Source organism: Bacillus rossius, chromosome 12, assembly GCF_032445375.1.
Source record: "Bacillus rossius redtenbacheri isolate Brsri chromosome 12, Brsri_v3, whole genome shotgun sequence".
NCBI lineage: Eukaryota > Metazoa > Arthropoda > Insecta > Phasmatodea > Bacillidae > Bacillus > Bacillus rossius.
This window is the reverse complement of record NC_086339.1, coordinates 31762396-31774549: the sequence shown is the minus strand read 5'-3', so window position 1 is coordinate 31774549 and position 12154 is coordinate 31762396. Positions and strand designations below refer to the sequence as shown.

Here is a 12154-nt window from a genome sequence, read left to right as displayed (position 1 = left end):
ATAGTGTATACTGACAGTATTATTACAGTCGAAGTGTACTTCCTTGCCCAATCAGGACCAAGACGGTACAATCTGGACACCTGCCGAAGAGCAAAAATATATATACCTTGATATATACAAATCCAGTGTCCTGATGTTTGTTTCCAGTGAACTCTTCACCAAGTTAACCAATTTCGATGAAAATTGGCATTTATGTGTAATTGTTTCCAACTTGAGAGAAAGGATAGTTTTTATTTCGATTAATGGTCTTAATAATTTATAATTAATAATAAATAATAAATAACCGATCGCCATGGGTAAACAAAAAATCATAGGTCATAATCATACAAACAGTAATTGTGTGACATTTCTCTATGTCCAACACACTGTCATATAGCGCTATCCAGTTTGCTTTAACTCGCAGACAATAAAGCTCCATGTGTTTAGCCCGGGCAACGCCGTGTACTGCAGCTAGTATATATATATATATATATATATATATATATATATATATATATATATATATATATATATATTCACTTTATGAAAATACAATAAAGTATTCCCTAAAGCAGATGCTCTCAACGTCAACAGCAGAGGATTATTTACTAAATTGTTTTACGAGGTAACCATGTTGGAGACGCGACCGCACAAAACTTAACGTTAGAAAAATTTTAGTGCTGATAAGATTTTGTTGAATTTGTTTTCCGTTAAGTCGCTTTGAAATGAAAAATGAAGAACACGAAAATGTATAAAAAAAAAATATCAACGTGGTGTAGACATGAAAATAATGGGTTTTACTCAAATATAAGTATATTAAACTCTTACTTAAATTTAAAATATGTATATATGAAATTCAGTTAATAAGTATTTCCATTAATTATATTTTGCTAAAAGCTCTCAAGCTAAGCCAAATTAAATATACAGGTTAATTATAAAGTCCGTGAAACATTTCAAAATATCCGTACAGTGAAATGGCTAAGAATTATGTAACAAATTATATACCACGTGAAAGAAAAACTCTCAAAGTTTTTTTTGCCCACTAGTTATAAATGTTCTGTGTGTCCACCTTGCGTCACACTACACACATCCCCGACCCAGAATATCAGGTGTGATGGTAAGAGCAGCTGCTACGATGCAGTGTCTCAATTCGTCGAGGTTCACTGGTAGAGGTGGAACATAAACACTATCCTTGATGTATCCCCACAAGAAAAAATCGCAAGGTGTCAAGTCCGGTGATCGTGGTGGCCACGGGAGTAGCACTTGGTCAGCAACCGCCCTACGGCCCATTCAGCGATGTGGCAACGTCTCATTCAGATAATCTCGTACCATATTGTGGTAATGAGGTGGAGCACCATCTTGTTGGAAGATGAAGTCCCTGCTATCAGCTTCAATTTGTGGCATAAGCCACAACTGCAGCATGTCGAGGTAGGTGATACCAGTGACAGTTCTCTCAGCGAAGAAGAAGGGGCCATAAACTGTCTTGTTTGACATGGCACAGAACACATTAACTTTTGGCGAATCTCGAACGTGTTTGAGAGTTGCATGTGGATTCTCTGTCCCCCATATGTGTGTGTTGTGTTGGTTGACTCTTCCTGAGAGATGAAAAGTGGCTTCGTCACTGAAGATTAATTTGCTTGCAAAGTCATCGTCTTCAAGACGGTTCTGCATGGCAATGCAGAACTGCAGTCGGAGCAATTTGTCATCGTGGCTGATGGCTTGCAGAATCTGCAATTTGTACGGCTCCACTCTTAATCGCTTACGAAGAATTTTCCACACTGTTGGCTGAGGGATGTTCAATTCTGCACTAGCCCGATAAGTTGACTTCTTGGGACTCCGCACCATCACGTCCCGTACACAATCCACTGTCTATTGTGACACGCCTGGCCGACCCAACCGTTTTGCGTCGCACAAACAGCCGTCTTCCTCGAATTTCTTGTACCACTTCATTATGCTATTGTAAACTGGTGGTGTTTTGTTAAACTTGCCACGGAAAGCTCTTTGGACACTCACTACCGATTCGCTACGGGCGTATTCAAGCACACAAAAGGCCTTCTCTGCCTGGTTCGCAGCCATTTTCAGCAACTACATGCACTAGCGCCAATTCAAAGGTTGACGGATCGAAACCCCGCCGCTGCTATACCTTCATTTTTGTACTTGTGAAAATAAATACGGCGCGCAAACTACAAAAGTAATAAACATATTTGAATTAATCAGTGCAAATAAAAGTAAATTTATCAATAAAATTGTAGATTTCATTTCACTCCTTTGTATCCATACAAAATAGTGATGATTCAATAAAAACGATTCAATTTTATTAATAAAAGTATGCAGAGGTAGATTTTATCATACAAAAGATAGAAAAATTAAAAAAAAATTACTTCCTCAAAGAATAACATATTTGTAATGCCTAAATGGTTTGGTTGCAAAAACCTATTACGGCTCAGTCTCAGGCCGAATTGGGTATTTCATTTTCTTCTGGATCAATCATTTCATCAATGTTTTGTTATGACGTTGTCACGTTAAACTATCGTCCGTAAACCGACTTTACAGACAACCAATTTTTTAAAAATAGCTTTTTGGTGCTACATTCAAAAAAACTTTGAGAGTTGTTCTTTCACGCGGTACACAATTTGTTACGTTATTCTTTTCCATTTCGCTGTGCCGATTTTATGAAATGTTTCATGAACTTTATAATTACCCTGTAATTAACAATATACCGTGCTGTCCTCTGTGCATTATCATGGTAACCAGATGCATCGGAATAGTGATCGTTGCACGCTGCAAGAGAACCCGTATCAGACAGCGCGGTCGGACAGATCAGACAGAAGTGAATGCACGAATGTGGCAGGGCCTTAATGCGGTGGCACAGCAAACACTTTATTCAAAAATCTTCGTTTCTCTTGGTAATGTAAATAAAGTCTAATTATGTAGCTTTAAATGTGTATATTTTCGACATTATACATCCCTGAAGTAGCATCCGGGGGGGGGGGGAAGGTTAAATGTCATCTGACTGGTGCCTCGTTCTGTTTCCATGAATTTGTTTGCGAGACATATTCGCAAATAATTTTTTTAGTGTTATTCCTGCGACTCCATTAGTCATTCTAGCAGTGCCAGACGTCATAGTTAAACATTTTTTTTAAAAATAGTTTCAAGCAGAACTTCATGTTCATATCTCTATAATATAACTAAACGTTTTTGATATACGTTTATAATATAACTTAGAGTTTTTGTATTCCAGTTATCAGTTTTACACAAATTGAAAAATTGTTACCAAAAATTTTAAAATGCAACTGCAACCGTCCAGATATTGTTTACTCGTCCATTTTGGTTTACTATTGATATTTAACATAACCAGAATCATTTACATGCCAAATATTTAAATCAGTGACTGCGTGGGGAATTTATATTAGAATGTACGTTTTGTTAGGTGTTTCATTAACGAGTCAGCGAGGGCGGAAATATTAAATACGCTAATTAACGTTGGCCCAGAACCAAGAAAGTTACGTCATTAGAACCTTCCTTTGTTCGAAAAGAAGGTAGAATAAATTACATTTGTTTCGCCGCTGAAAAGACTCGTGCGCGTTGAGTACAACTAATTCGCCGGTCGTTATAACCGTCTAGCGATATTCTCTCTTACATTAAAAATATCTTTCTACATAACCTTTGTAAGAAGCGACCACAGACCAGCAAAAACAATACCACGTAAAAATTTTCGAAGAAGAATAAGATGAACATTGATACATTCACATTTTTCCTGGCTTCTTCCTTGATAGCATATTAACAACTACTTCAAGCATACATATTGATTCAAGCTAGATATGTACAAGAGTTCTAAGTCTCCACGCATTTATCTTGCTGCAAGACTGCGACGACAAGCTTTAATTATGGTTACCTTGGCGAGTTAACTTGCCCGATCCTCATTCAAGCTTATTGCGTGCTTGCGAGAGAAAGTCTGTATGTAAATCATCAAAGTTAATGCTTGAAACATGCTTGTATCAAGAACAATGTATATGGCAAGCTTGCACAGCAAGTCTGAAAATGCTGCGTAAGTTTTATATATCTCTGTCACGAATTCAATGTGTTAACATATTTTTTTCTTTTAAATTAACCTATGACAAACAAAATTGCAAAAAATAAAATCCAAGATCGACAGGATGAGAAGTGAGCAGCTTTTTGTCCAGCTTATGGTCCGCGCCATCTTTACGGAACACCCTACACATTGAGTGACGTGTAGGTGCTTGCAAAGTGTAAGCCGTTATGAAGGATACAATTTAATGGACGTGACGAAAGTTCTAATTCGTGCTTATTAGCCATCAGGTGCCGCGAAGCGCCATTTCCGATGCGATTTTTGGTAGGGCCAAAACTTGTGGGTTCGCGTCACCGACATGCTAGTGACGTGTTGCGCCAGACTGGCGACGCACAGCGGCCTGTGTGCATGTATACGCATATATACACTAATACATTGTATATACTCGACTGTATCATGTGCGTGTTGAGACTCTTTTTCGGATGGGTAAAATCTTGTGAGTTCGCATCACCGACATGCTGCAGTAGCAGCAAGTGAAGTTGCATTGACCACGTGAAAAGTTTAAATTGTGTGTACTGTGCATTTCCCAGTGAACACATGACCTAGGTCTGACATCACTGGTAAGTCATAGCTAGGTGATGAATTCTTACGTAATTTTTACATACCAGTGACATCTGTTGTGACTTAAAAAAATGATATTAGGATGAACGATATCAAACTGATATAGGTAAAACCGAAATCATTTTCTTACGTTCATTTGACGTAGAAATGATGTCATATTACGAATTTAAAAAAAGAAAATTTTAAGTTTTCATTTTTGTCAACAGTCCCCATGACTAACTACCTTTTCGTTTTATATATATATATATATATATATATATATATATATATAATGTTACGATCGCGCTTGGCTGCAGTGCTTGGCATCGCCGCGCTCGTTCGGCCTGTCTGCGCCCCCCTTCCACCCGCATCCTCTCCCTGGTATCTCGTGTCATACTATCTCGCTACATCCTGACCGTCGCAGCGCGCACCTGCCTCAGATCGAGTTACTTAAAAGAGGCCGCACTGCGGAATAAAAGGACTTAAGACATGTTTATCGGCGCGTTTTGTGGGAACCCGATGCTTGTTGCGTTTATCGGCGTTCTTTGAGCAGCCGCCGCGTCCTTCGAGGACTCACGACGCGTTTCTGGGCATTTCGACGGCGAAGGTCGCGCGATATCTCGGAGACATGCCCGATTGTTCTGGACGGGAACCCAAGGGCTATATAAGGAGGTTGGGCCGACCTTCGAGAGGATTTCAGTGGGGAGTTCTCCCGCGGCGGAGTTTCCGGGCGATAGTGCCGCGGGTGCGGCAGAGTGGCGAAGTCCCTGGACGAAGGTTCCAGGGCAGGGAGTGAGTGAGTTCAGTGGAGTCGGGAGGTTCCGGGCGATAGAGTCGTGGGCGCGGCGGAGTCCCGAGTGAAGTGGCGAGCGAGTCGTCGTGTGGGATCTCGGCGAAGGGTGTGACGGCGGCGGCGGAGTGCGGCGACGGAGTCCCGCGGCGGAGACCCACGAGGGGTGCTGCGGCGAGAGTTGCGCCGGAAGTGCGGCCCAGCAAGGTGTGTGAAACGAGTGACTGGGGAATTGACCTTTTTTTACGTGTAATTAATTATCTGCCAATTTAGAAGATTATTTGTAAGTGACAAGTAGTGGTAATAAATTAAACTGTGTGTGTGAAATAAAATCTATTAATTGGGCTATCCTTTACGAACCCGCAGGGAAATCGTAACAATATGTTGATTTCTGGTTTGGGCCAGGAGGGAGGGGGGGGGGTGTTGAAAGTGACATCAACCACTTCACAGCATCCCGTCTCCTTACAGTATACCAAACTCTATTTGCTGTGTCGAGTGTTGACTGTCGAAAACACGGGACCAACGCGGGGTCTGGCCGTCCAAGCCCCAATTAGGCGCGATGCGACCTCTCGAACGCAATCGATCCTTCCCGTATCGACCGTCGGGGGTTGTCGAAATGATGACGAACCGCTGGGTTCGTGTGGCCGATGACCGAAACCCCGGGGGTTTGGGTCACCGGGTCATTCGCTGGCCGCCGACAGAGCGCCTTCCCCCCCCCCTTCCCCCCCTCTTGTACTCTGGCGTCGCTTCCCCCCCCCCTCTCCGCCCGGGCTTGGTGAAAAGGCCACGCACGTGCGTGCCGGGGAGATCGATAACCAGGGCGAGGGTGGAGGGGGGTGACCGGTCGGAGGGGGGATGACCCGCCAACGCGGGCTGCTGGGACGCAGGCCAAGGTCAGGTCGAAATGGGCCGGTGGAACTTTGCGAGAGGGGTGGGGGGGGAAGGGGCGATGCTGGATGAATGGGAGGGAAATCACCCTCCTCTCTGTCCGCCGTGGTCGCGCCTCGCACAGAAAATAGTTCGTATTACCACAAGAGAGATGTTGCAACTTTGTACAACACTTGGCTATGGTTATTTTTTTCATACATGAGTAACTCTGAGTATTTCTTTCGAAAGTATTGTCATCAGTAAGAAAGGTACAAACATCTCTTGGCACCAAAGAGTCGTTTTATAATAAAAGTATTTCAACATTCCACGGAATACTGAATTCGCCAGGTTGAATCAATTTTCAATGCGGCCTGAACGCACCGAGAACAGTCGTAGGCCACGTTTTCACGTTGAGTCGATGTCCAGTTTCTTGCTGCAGATCCGTTTTACATAATTATATATTTTAACGAATGTTTCATTCGAGCATATATTTTTTTTAAAAAAAAACCCCATGGAAATGATAATCGAATACTCTAATTATTGACTATGTTTTCCCCTTTTTTATTATTGTGAGCAGTTAATTCTGGAAAGCTATTCAGGGAACGGTTTACAAATAACTCTAACTATTGGAGGTACATACTGGGACAGCAAAACGAGTAAGAATACGAACCCAGTATCACTGCAAACACTATTTTGTATTGATACAGTTGTTTCCATGTAAATGTACAATTTTTTTTTAATCTATGATTTTACATGAACATGTCTGTTCCAATTACAAAAAAGTGGTTGTCTGTAAAGTCGGTTTACGGACGAAGGTTTAACGTGACGTCATAACAAAACATTGATGAAATTATTGCATACTTTTATGAATAAAATTGAATCATTTTTATTGAATTATCACTATTTTGTATGGATAAAAAGAAGGAGTGAAATGAAACCTACCATTTAATTGATAAATTTACTTTTATTTGCACTCATTAATTCAAATATGGTTATTACTTTAACGAACAGATTATTTTAACAATAAATTTTATACATGTTTGCTATTTAACTGTTTCCAATCTGTGTTATTCTGTTAAGGATAGGACGATGATAGGAAATGTAGGAAACGAATGGGAGTGTTTCAAGTTTAATGTTCCTCGAAAAATTCAAATCGATGGTTGTTCCAATCGAGTGGAAGAGAGATAGATGCGGCGCAAGCGTACAATGAGCGTAACGGGACAGTGTGCGTAACGGGACAATGTGCGTAACGGTACAGTGTGCGTAACGGGACAATGAGTCATCCTTTTTCGTGTGTGCAGCCGGCGTTCATCGATTTATTAGACATTGTCACGTCAAAAAATTACAGTGCGCTAACTCCTGCCAAATCTGGTTGGCGCGGCGCATGGACAAAACATACGATGCTGACCTAGTCCTGCATTTTGCGCACATTGGCTCTCGACTGACCGTCAGAGATGTCAAGTGGAGCTGATCTAGACAAAGCTGCACCTGCGGCGGATACGTCGAACGTAAAGTAGTACCTTGTAATAAATAAAATACCAAACAATTTTTGTATTGGAACTCGTTAGTACATGATGAGGCAAAGTGTGTGTATAGGTTTTGAAGGGCTGTTAAAAAAGCGGAGCAACTTAAAGAAATAAGTTTTAATTTATTAGAATCAGTATACATTCCCCATTTTTGTCAAGTTCTGAAGATCACACCAGGAAGATGTTGGCCATCAGCAGAGATGCGTTGACGAGGGCGATTTCGTAATTGTTTGCACATTTCGAAGGGTAGAGCTATGATTTCCTCCCGAATTCTCATCTTCAGCTCTTCCAAGTTGTGAGGACGATGTTTTAATTTTTTTTTTTTTTCCTTCGAGGTGACCCTGCAGGAAGAAGTCACATAGCTCCAGTCCGGTGGGCTCGCGGAGACAGACACACGAGGCGAGCAGGGAACACCTAAGTGCGGCCGTTGAAACCCGAGCCATGTAGGCTGTAGCGCCGTCCTGTTGGAACCGGGTGTCTCCCAGATCTATTTCCTCACTCAAGGAGCCGAAAAGCGGTCCAAGAGCTCCGAAATAACCTTCATCAATGCATTACTGCTGATCATCATATTGGTTGGACGCAAAAAAAAAAAAACATTGGCTCAACTGTAACGCCTGTATTTTAAATTTCAAATTACCTTTTTTTTTTTTTTCCTTCAAAATCGAAGTGACTGTTTAATGGCAGAGATTCTAATTCTTGCTTACTAATCATCACCAGCCGTAGTCAAGCCCGTTCCCGCAATGTTCGGGACGGAACGATATGGCGATGGCGAAGTAAAAAAAGTTGACTTAAACTATAGCCAGTCTCATCCTTTGATTGCAGTGCGCATTTTAATGGGCATTTACTTTCTCTTTCCAATTCAGGATAACTGCTATTAACACTGTCCTCGTTTTGGTGTGCTTTGTTGCCAGATACACCCAACATGCACAGAAGTTTTAGACACAACGTTATAATGTATGGAGAAAGCTTAAGAATTTATTTGAAATATTGTGCATATTTTCTGAAGAAAATTTTGTAATTAATTTTGGGGTACATTTTATTACGTGCATACTTTTAAGGAAACGTAACTAAAATACATCTTATTTTCACGCAATTTTATCATCAAAAATCGTTAAATAATTTAATATAATTTTTTTTTTGCTCAGTTCGACCATAAGACATATTTTAATGAATGCCTGGTTATTAATAGTGAGCGAATGGTACAAATATATTTTTTTTCTGTGAAATAATAATTGGTGTTTATAATTGAAATTTTCGTCTTTCAAAATGGATGGTCTATGAAAAATCAACAAAAATCAAACTTAAAGAAAATATATATTAAAGTTTATAATAATAATAATAATAATCGATGGTATAAAAATGAATTAAGATGTTATCAAGCCGGCTAGTAACAATTTTACGACAGCGGGCGACATTTGCTCTGCTAACTGTTAGAAATCACTGTAAATTTACGAATTGTTCAACGGAGTGTTTTAACTTAAAAAAGTTAAGGAAGAGTTAAAACTAAATCCTTGCAGATAATTCGCCGTATTTAGACTTCCAATTTGTAATGTTTGGTTCTGAACAAAGGCAAACACGCACGTGGACAAAATAAGATGTTCTCACCCTAGACTTGAAGTTTTTGAATTTTTGACGTGACAACGTCTATTAAATCGATGACCGCCGGCTGCACGCACGAAAAAATGTCCCGTAACGCTGTGTTCCGTTACGTTCATTGTACGCTTGCGCCGCATCTATCTCTAATCCACTCGATTGGAACAACCATCGATTTGTCGTTTCGAGGCACATTAAACTTGAAACACTCCCATTCGTTTCCTAATTTTCGTATCGTCGTCCTATCCTTAACAGAATAACACAGATTGGAAGAAGTTAAAATAGCAAACATGTATAAAAGTTATAGTTAAAATTGTCTCTTCGTAAAATTAATAAACATATTTGAATTAAATGAGTGCAAATAAAAGTAAATTTATCAATATTAAATTGTAGATTTCATTTCACTCCATCTTTGTATCCATACGAAAATAGAGATAATTGAATAAAAATGATTCAATCTTATTCATAAAACTATGCGATCATTTCATCAATGTTTTTGTTATGACGTTGTCACGTTAAACTATCGTCCGTGAACCGACATTACAGACAACCAAAATTTTTTTCCCTCAATACAACCATGAAAATTTGCGTGGATTCGTGTTCAGAGTTTAGCGAACTCGGTGCACCGCAAACTGACGGAGACTCCCCGGGTGGTTTCGCGAGCAGGGTTGTTGGTAACTTATCACTATCACCTTCCTCGCAGTACTGATCGTCACATTCACCCCAGCGATCGTCATCGTGGCCATGGACATCACTGTCATGACAATTTGTATATTATCGCGACGTTTCCCCCCATTTTCGGTCTCTAGAGCCTCGTCCACTGTATTCTGTATTCTCGCACAGGGGCGAGCCACAAGAGGGGCGTGCCTAAGGGGGGGGGGGACGAGCGGGACCGGACCCCCACCCCCCAGGGCTAAAAATATTTTAATATTAAATTCATAAAATGAAAAAAATAAATATTTAGTATGATATTAAAATAAATTCAATGACACAAGCATAAATGTTTAATTAAACTTAGTTCACTTTCCATTTTTAGCGTAACTAAACTACTGTAAACGGATATATACGAAGCATCCCCTCCCGACAAGCTCATAAATAATGGACTCACCCGAACTTTCCATCACAGGTAGTGCGCCCTCCCCCGCCCTCGCCGTGAAATGGACTCGTCCAAAAGTGCCAGCGCCGTAGTGAGTTGTGACTGTCGCGAGCTTTGTTCTCTGATCTCGGTTCTCGCCAGTCAGTCGTCTAGTGCAGTGCGTGTGTGTGTGCAGAGCTCAGCTGAGCTAGTGTCGGAGTAAACTGACTTCATAAAACTGACTTTTATGAAGTTACGGCCAGTATTTTTAGATAGCCTAAATCAGCGATATTGAACACGTATTTTTTCAAAACATTTCCCGGGGGGAGGACCCCCGGACCCCCCCACCTAGCTGCCTGAACCCGCCCCCCCCCCCCCAGATCAAAATCCTGGGCACGCCACTGACACAACAGAGTGTTGGTGCGGAGGGGTATGAAGGGTTGCGACGGGTGTCCGCAGATCGGGGACCAGATCCTGGAGGTGAACGGCCAGTCGTTCCTGGAGGTGACGCACGACGAGGCGGTGAACCAGCTCAAGTTCCACAAGCGGATGGCGCTGCTGGTGCGCGACGTGGGCAAGGTGCCGCACTCGTGCACGGCGTACGACGACCTGCCGTGGGAGGCGCATAGCCCCGGGTGAGTCTCTCCCACTCTCTCATCCCCCCCGGGAGACCATGGCGGCCTCGGGAGGGGCTATCGCACAAAGGAAAGGTCGTAGTTGCAAAAAAAATGAAAGTGGTCTACAGGGGCGCAACAACAGGGAAACGTGGGGCAAGGGTATTTCCCCCGCCCCTTCTGAAACCTTGAAGTGGGGCCAAACGGGGGCAAAGAAAGTGCCGTGTACCTAAATTTTTGGATATTAAAACTGCTTAAATAGACACCATTTTCCACCTTGAAATACAAATTTCACCCGGGGACCCCCCCACGCTTCAATTAGGGGGAAGGGGGTGGATCGATGATTCTTTATAAAAAAGGTATATTGCATGCCACCCCCCCCCCCCTTCCTTGTGGAAAATTTAGTTGTTGCGCCCCTGAGTGGTCAGATATTGGCCCTTGGAATGTCATTTACAAATTACAGGTTTTCAAAATACAGAACCTTAGTAGCTCCGTGCAACTTTCGGTGAGATAAAAAGTTTAACATGTGAAATTAAATATTTAAGTAAACATAAATATACACTAATCAATTAAATTGGTCTCGGGAGGGGCTATCGCCCCCACCGCCCCCCCTTCTGGAGCCGCGCTTGCGGCCAGAGATGATCCCTTTCCCGCACAGCTACCCACCTGAGTTGTATCCAACCGAGTGGTCCGCAACTTCTACCCGAGGACATCTTCGAAAGCTATAGTTCATCAAAATACACCTTTTAATGCCAATCTAACACGAAAAAAATATATAGTGCGCTAATGGCAGTTTAGTCTAGAACTTCGAAGTTGGATGGTGTTGCCTTTAGAAATTTTAAATAACGCGCTATCGTTTGTTGCGTCCATCACGTCTTGCCTAGGGGGTTGCCTGCCTTCTCACAAAATGAAGATGATTGGCTTTTCCCGTTTTTTGCTGGAATGCGTAGCCCTTGATGCACCGAAATTGTGCAATCAATGGGACTTTTAAATTAAAAAAAAATCCCATTTTTCTTCAAGTGCGTGTCGGGGAAGCCTTCATTTCACAGACGAGAGAGCCACACCCGAAGTTCCCCGAAG

General features: G+C 41.8%; 1 protein-coding gene across 1 annotated transcript in view; it reads left to right on the top strand.

The window, feature by feature from the left end:
• LOC134537288 (whirlin-like) overlaps positions 1–12154 on the top strand; it is a 205320-nt gene that overhangs the window by 127817 nt on the left and 65349 nt on the right. The window contains exon 5 of the mRNA XM_063377563.1: positions 10920–11095. Within this exon, the coding sequence (XP_063233633.1) occupies positions 10920–11095 (176 nt within the window). The remainder of the gene's footprint in view (positions 1–10919; positions 11096–12154) is intronic.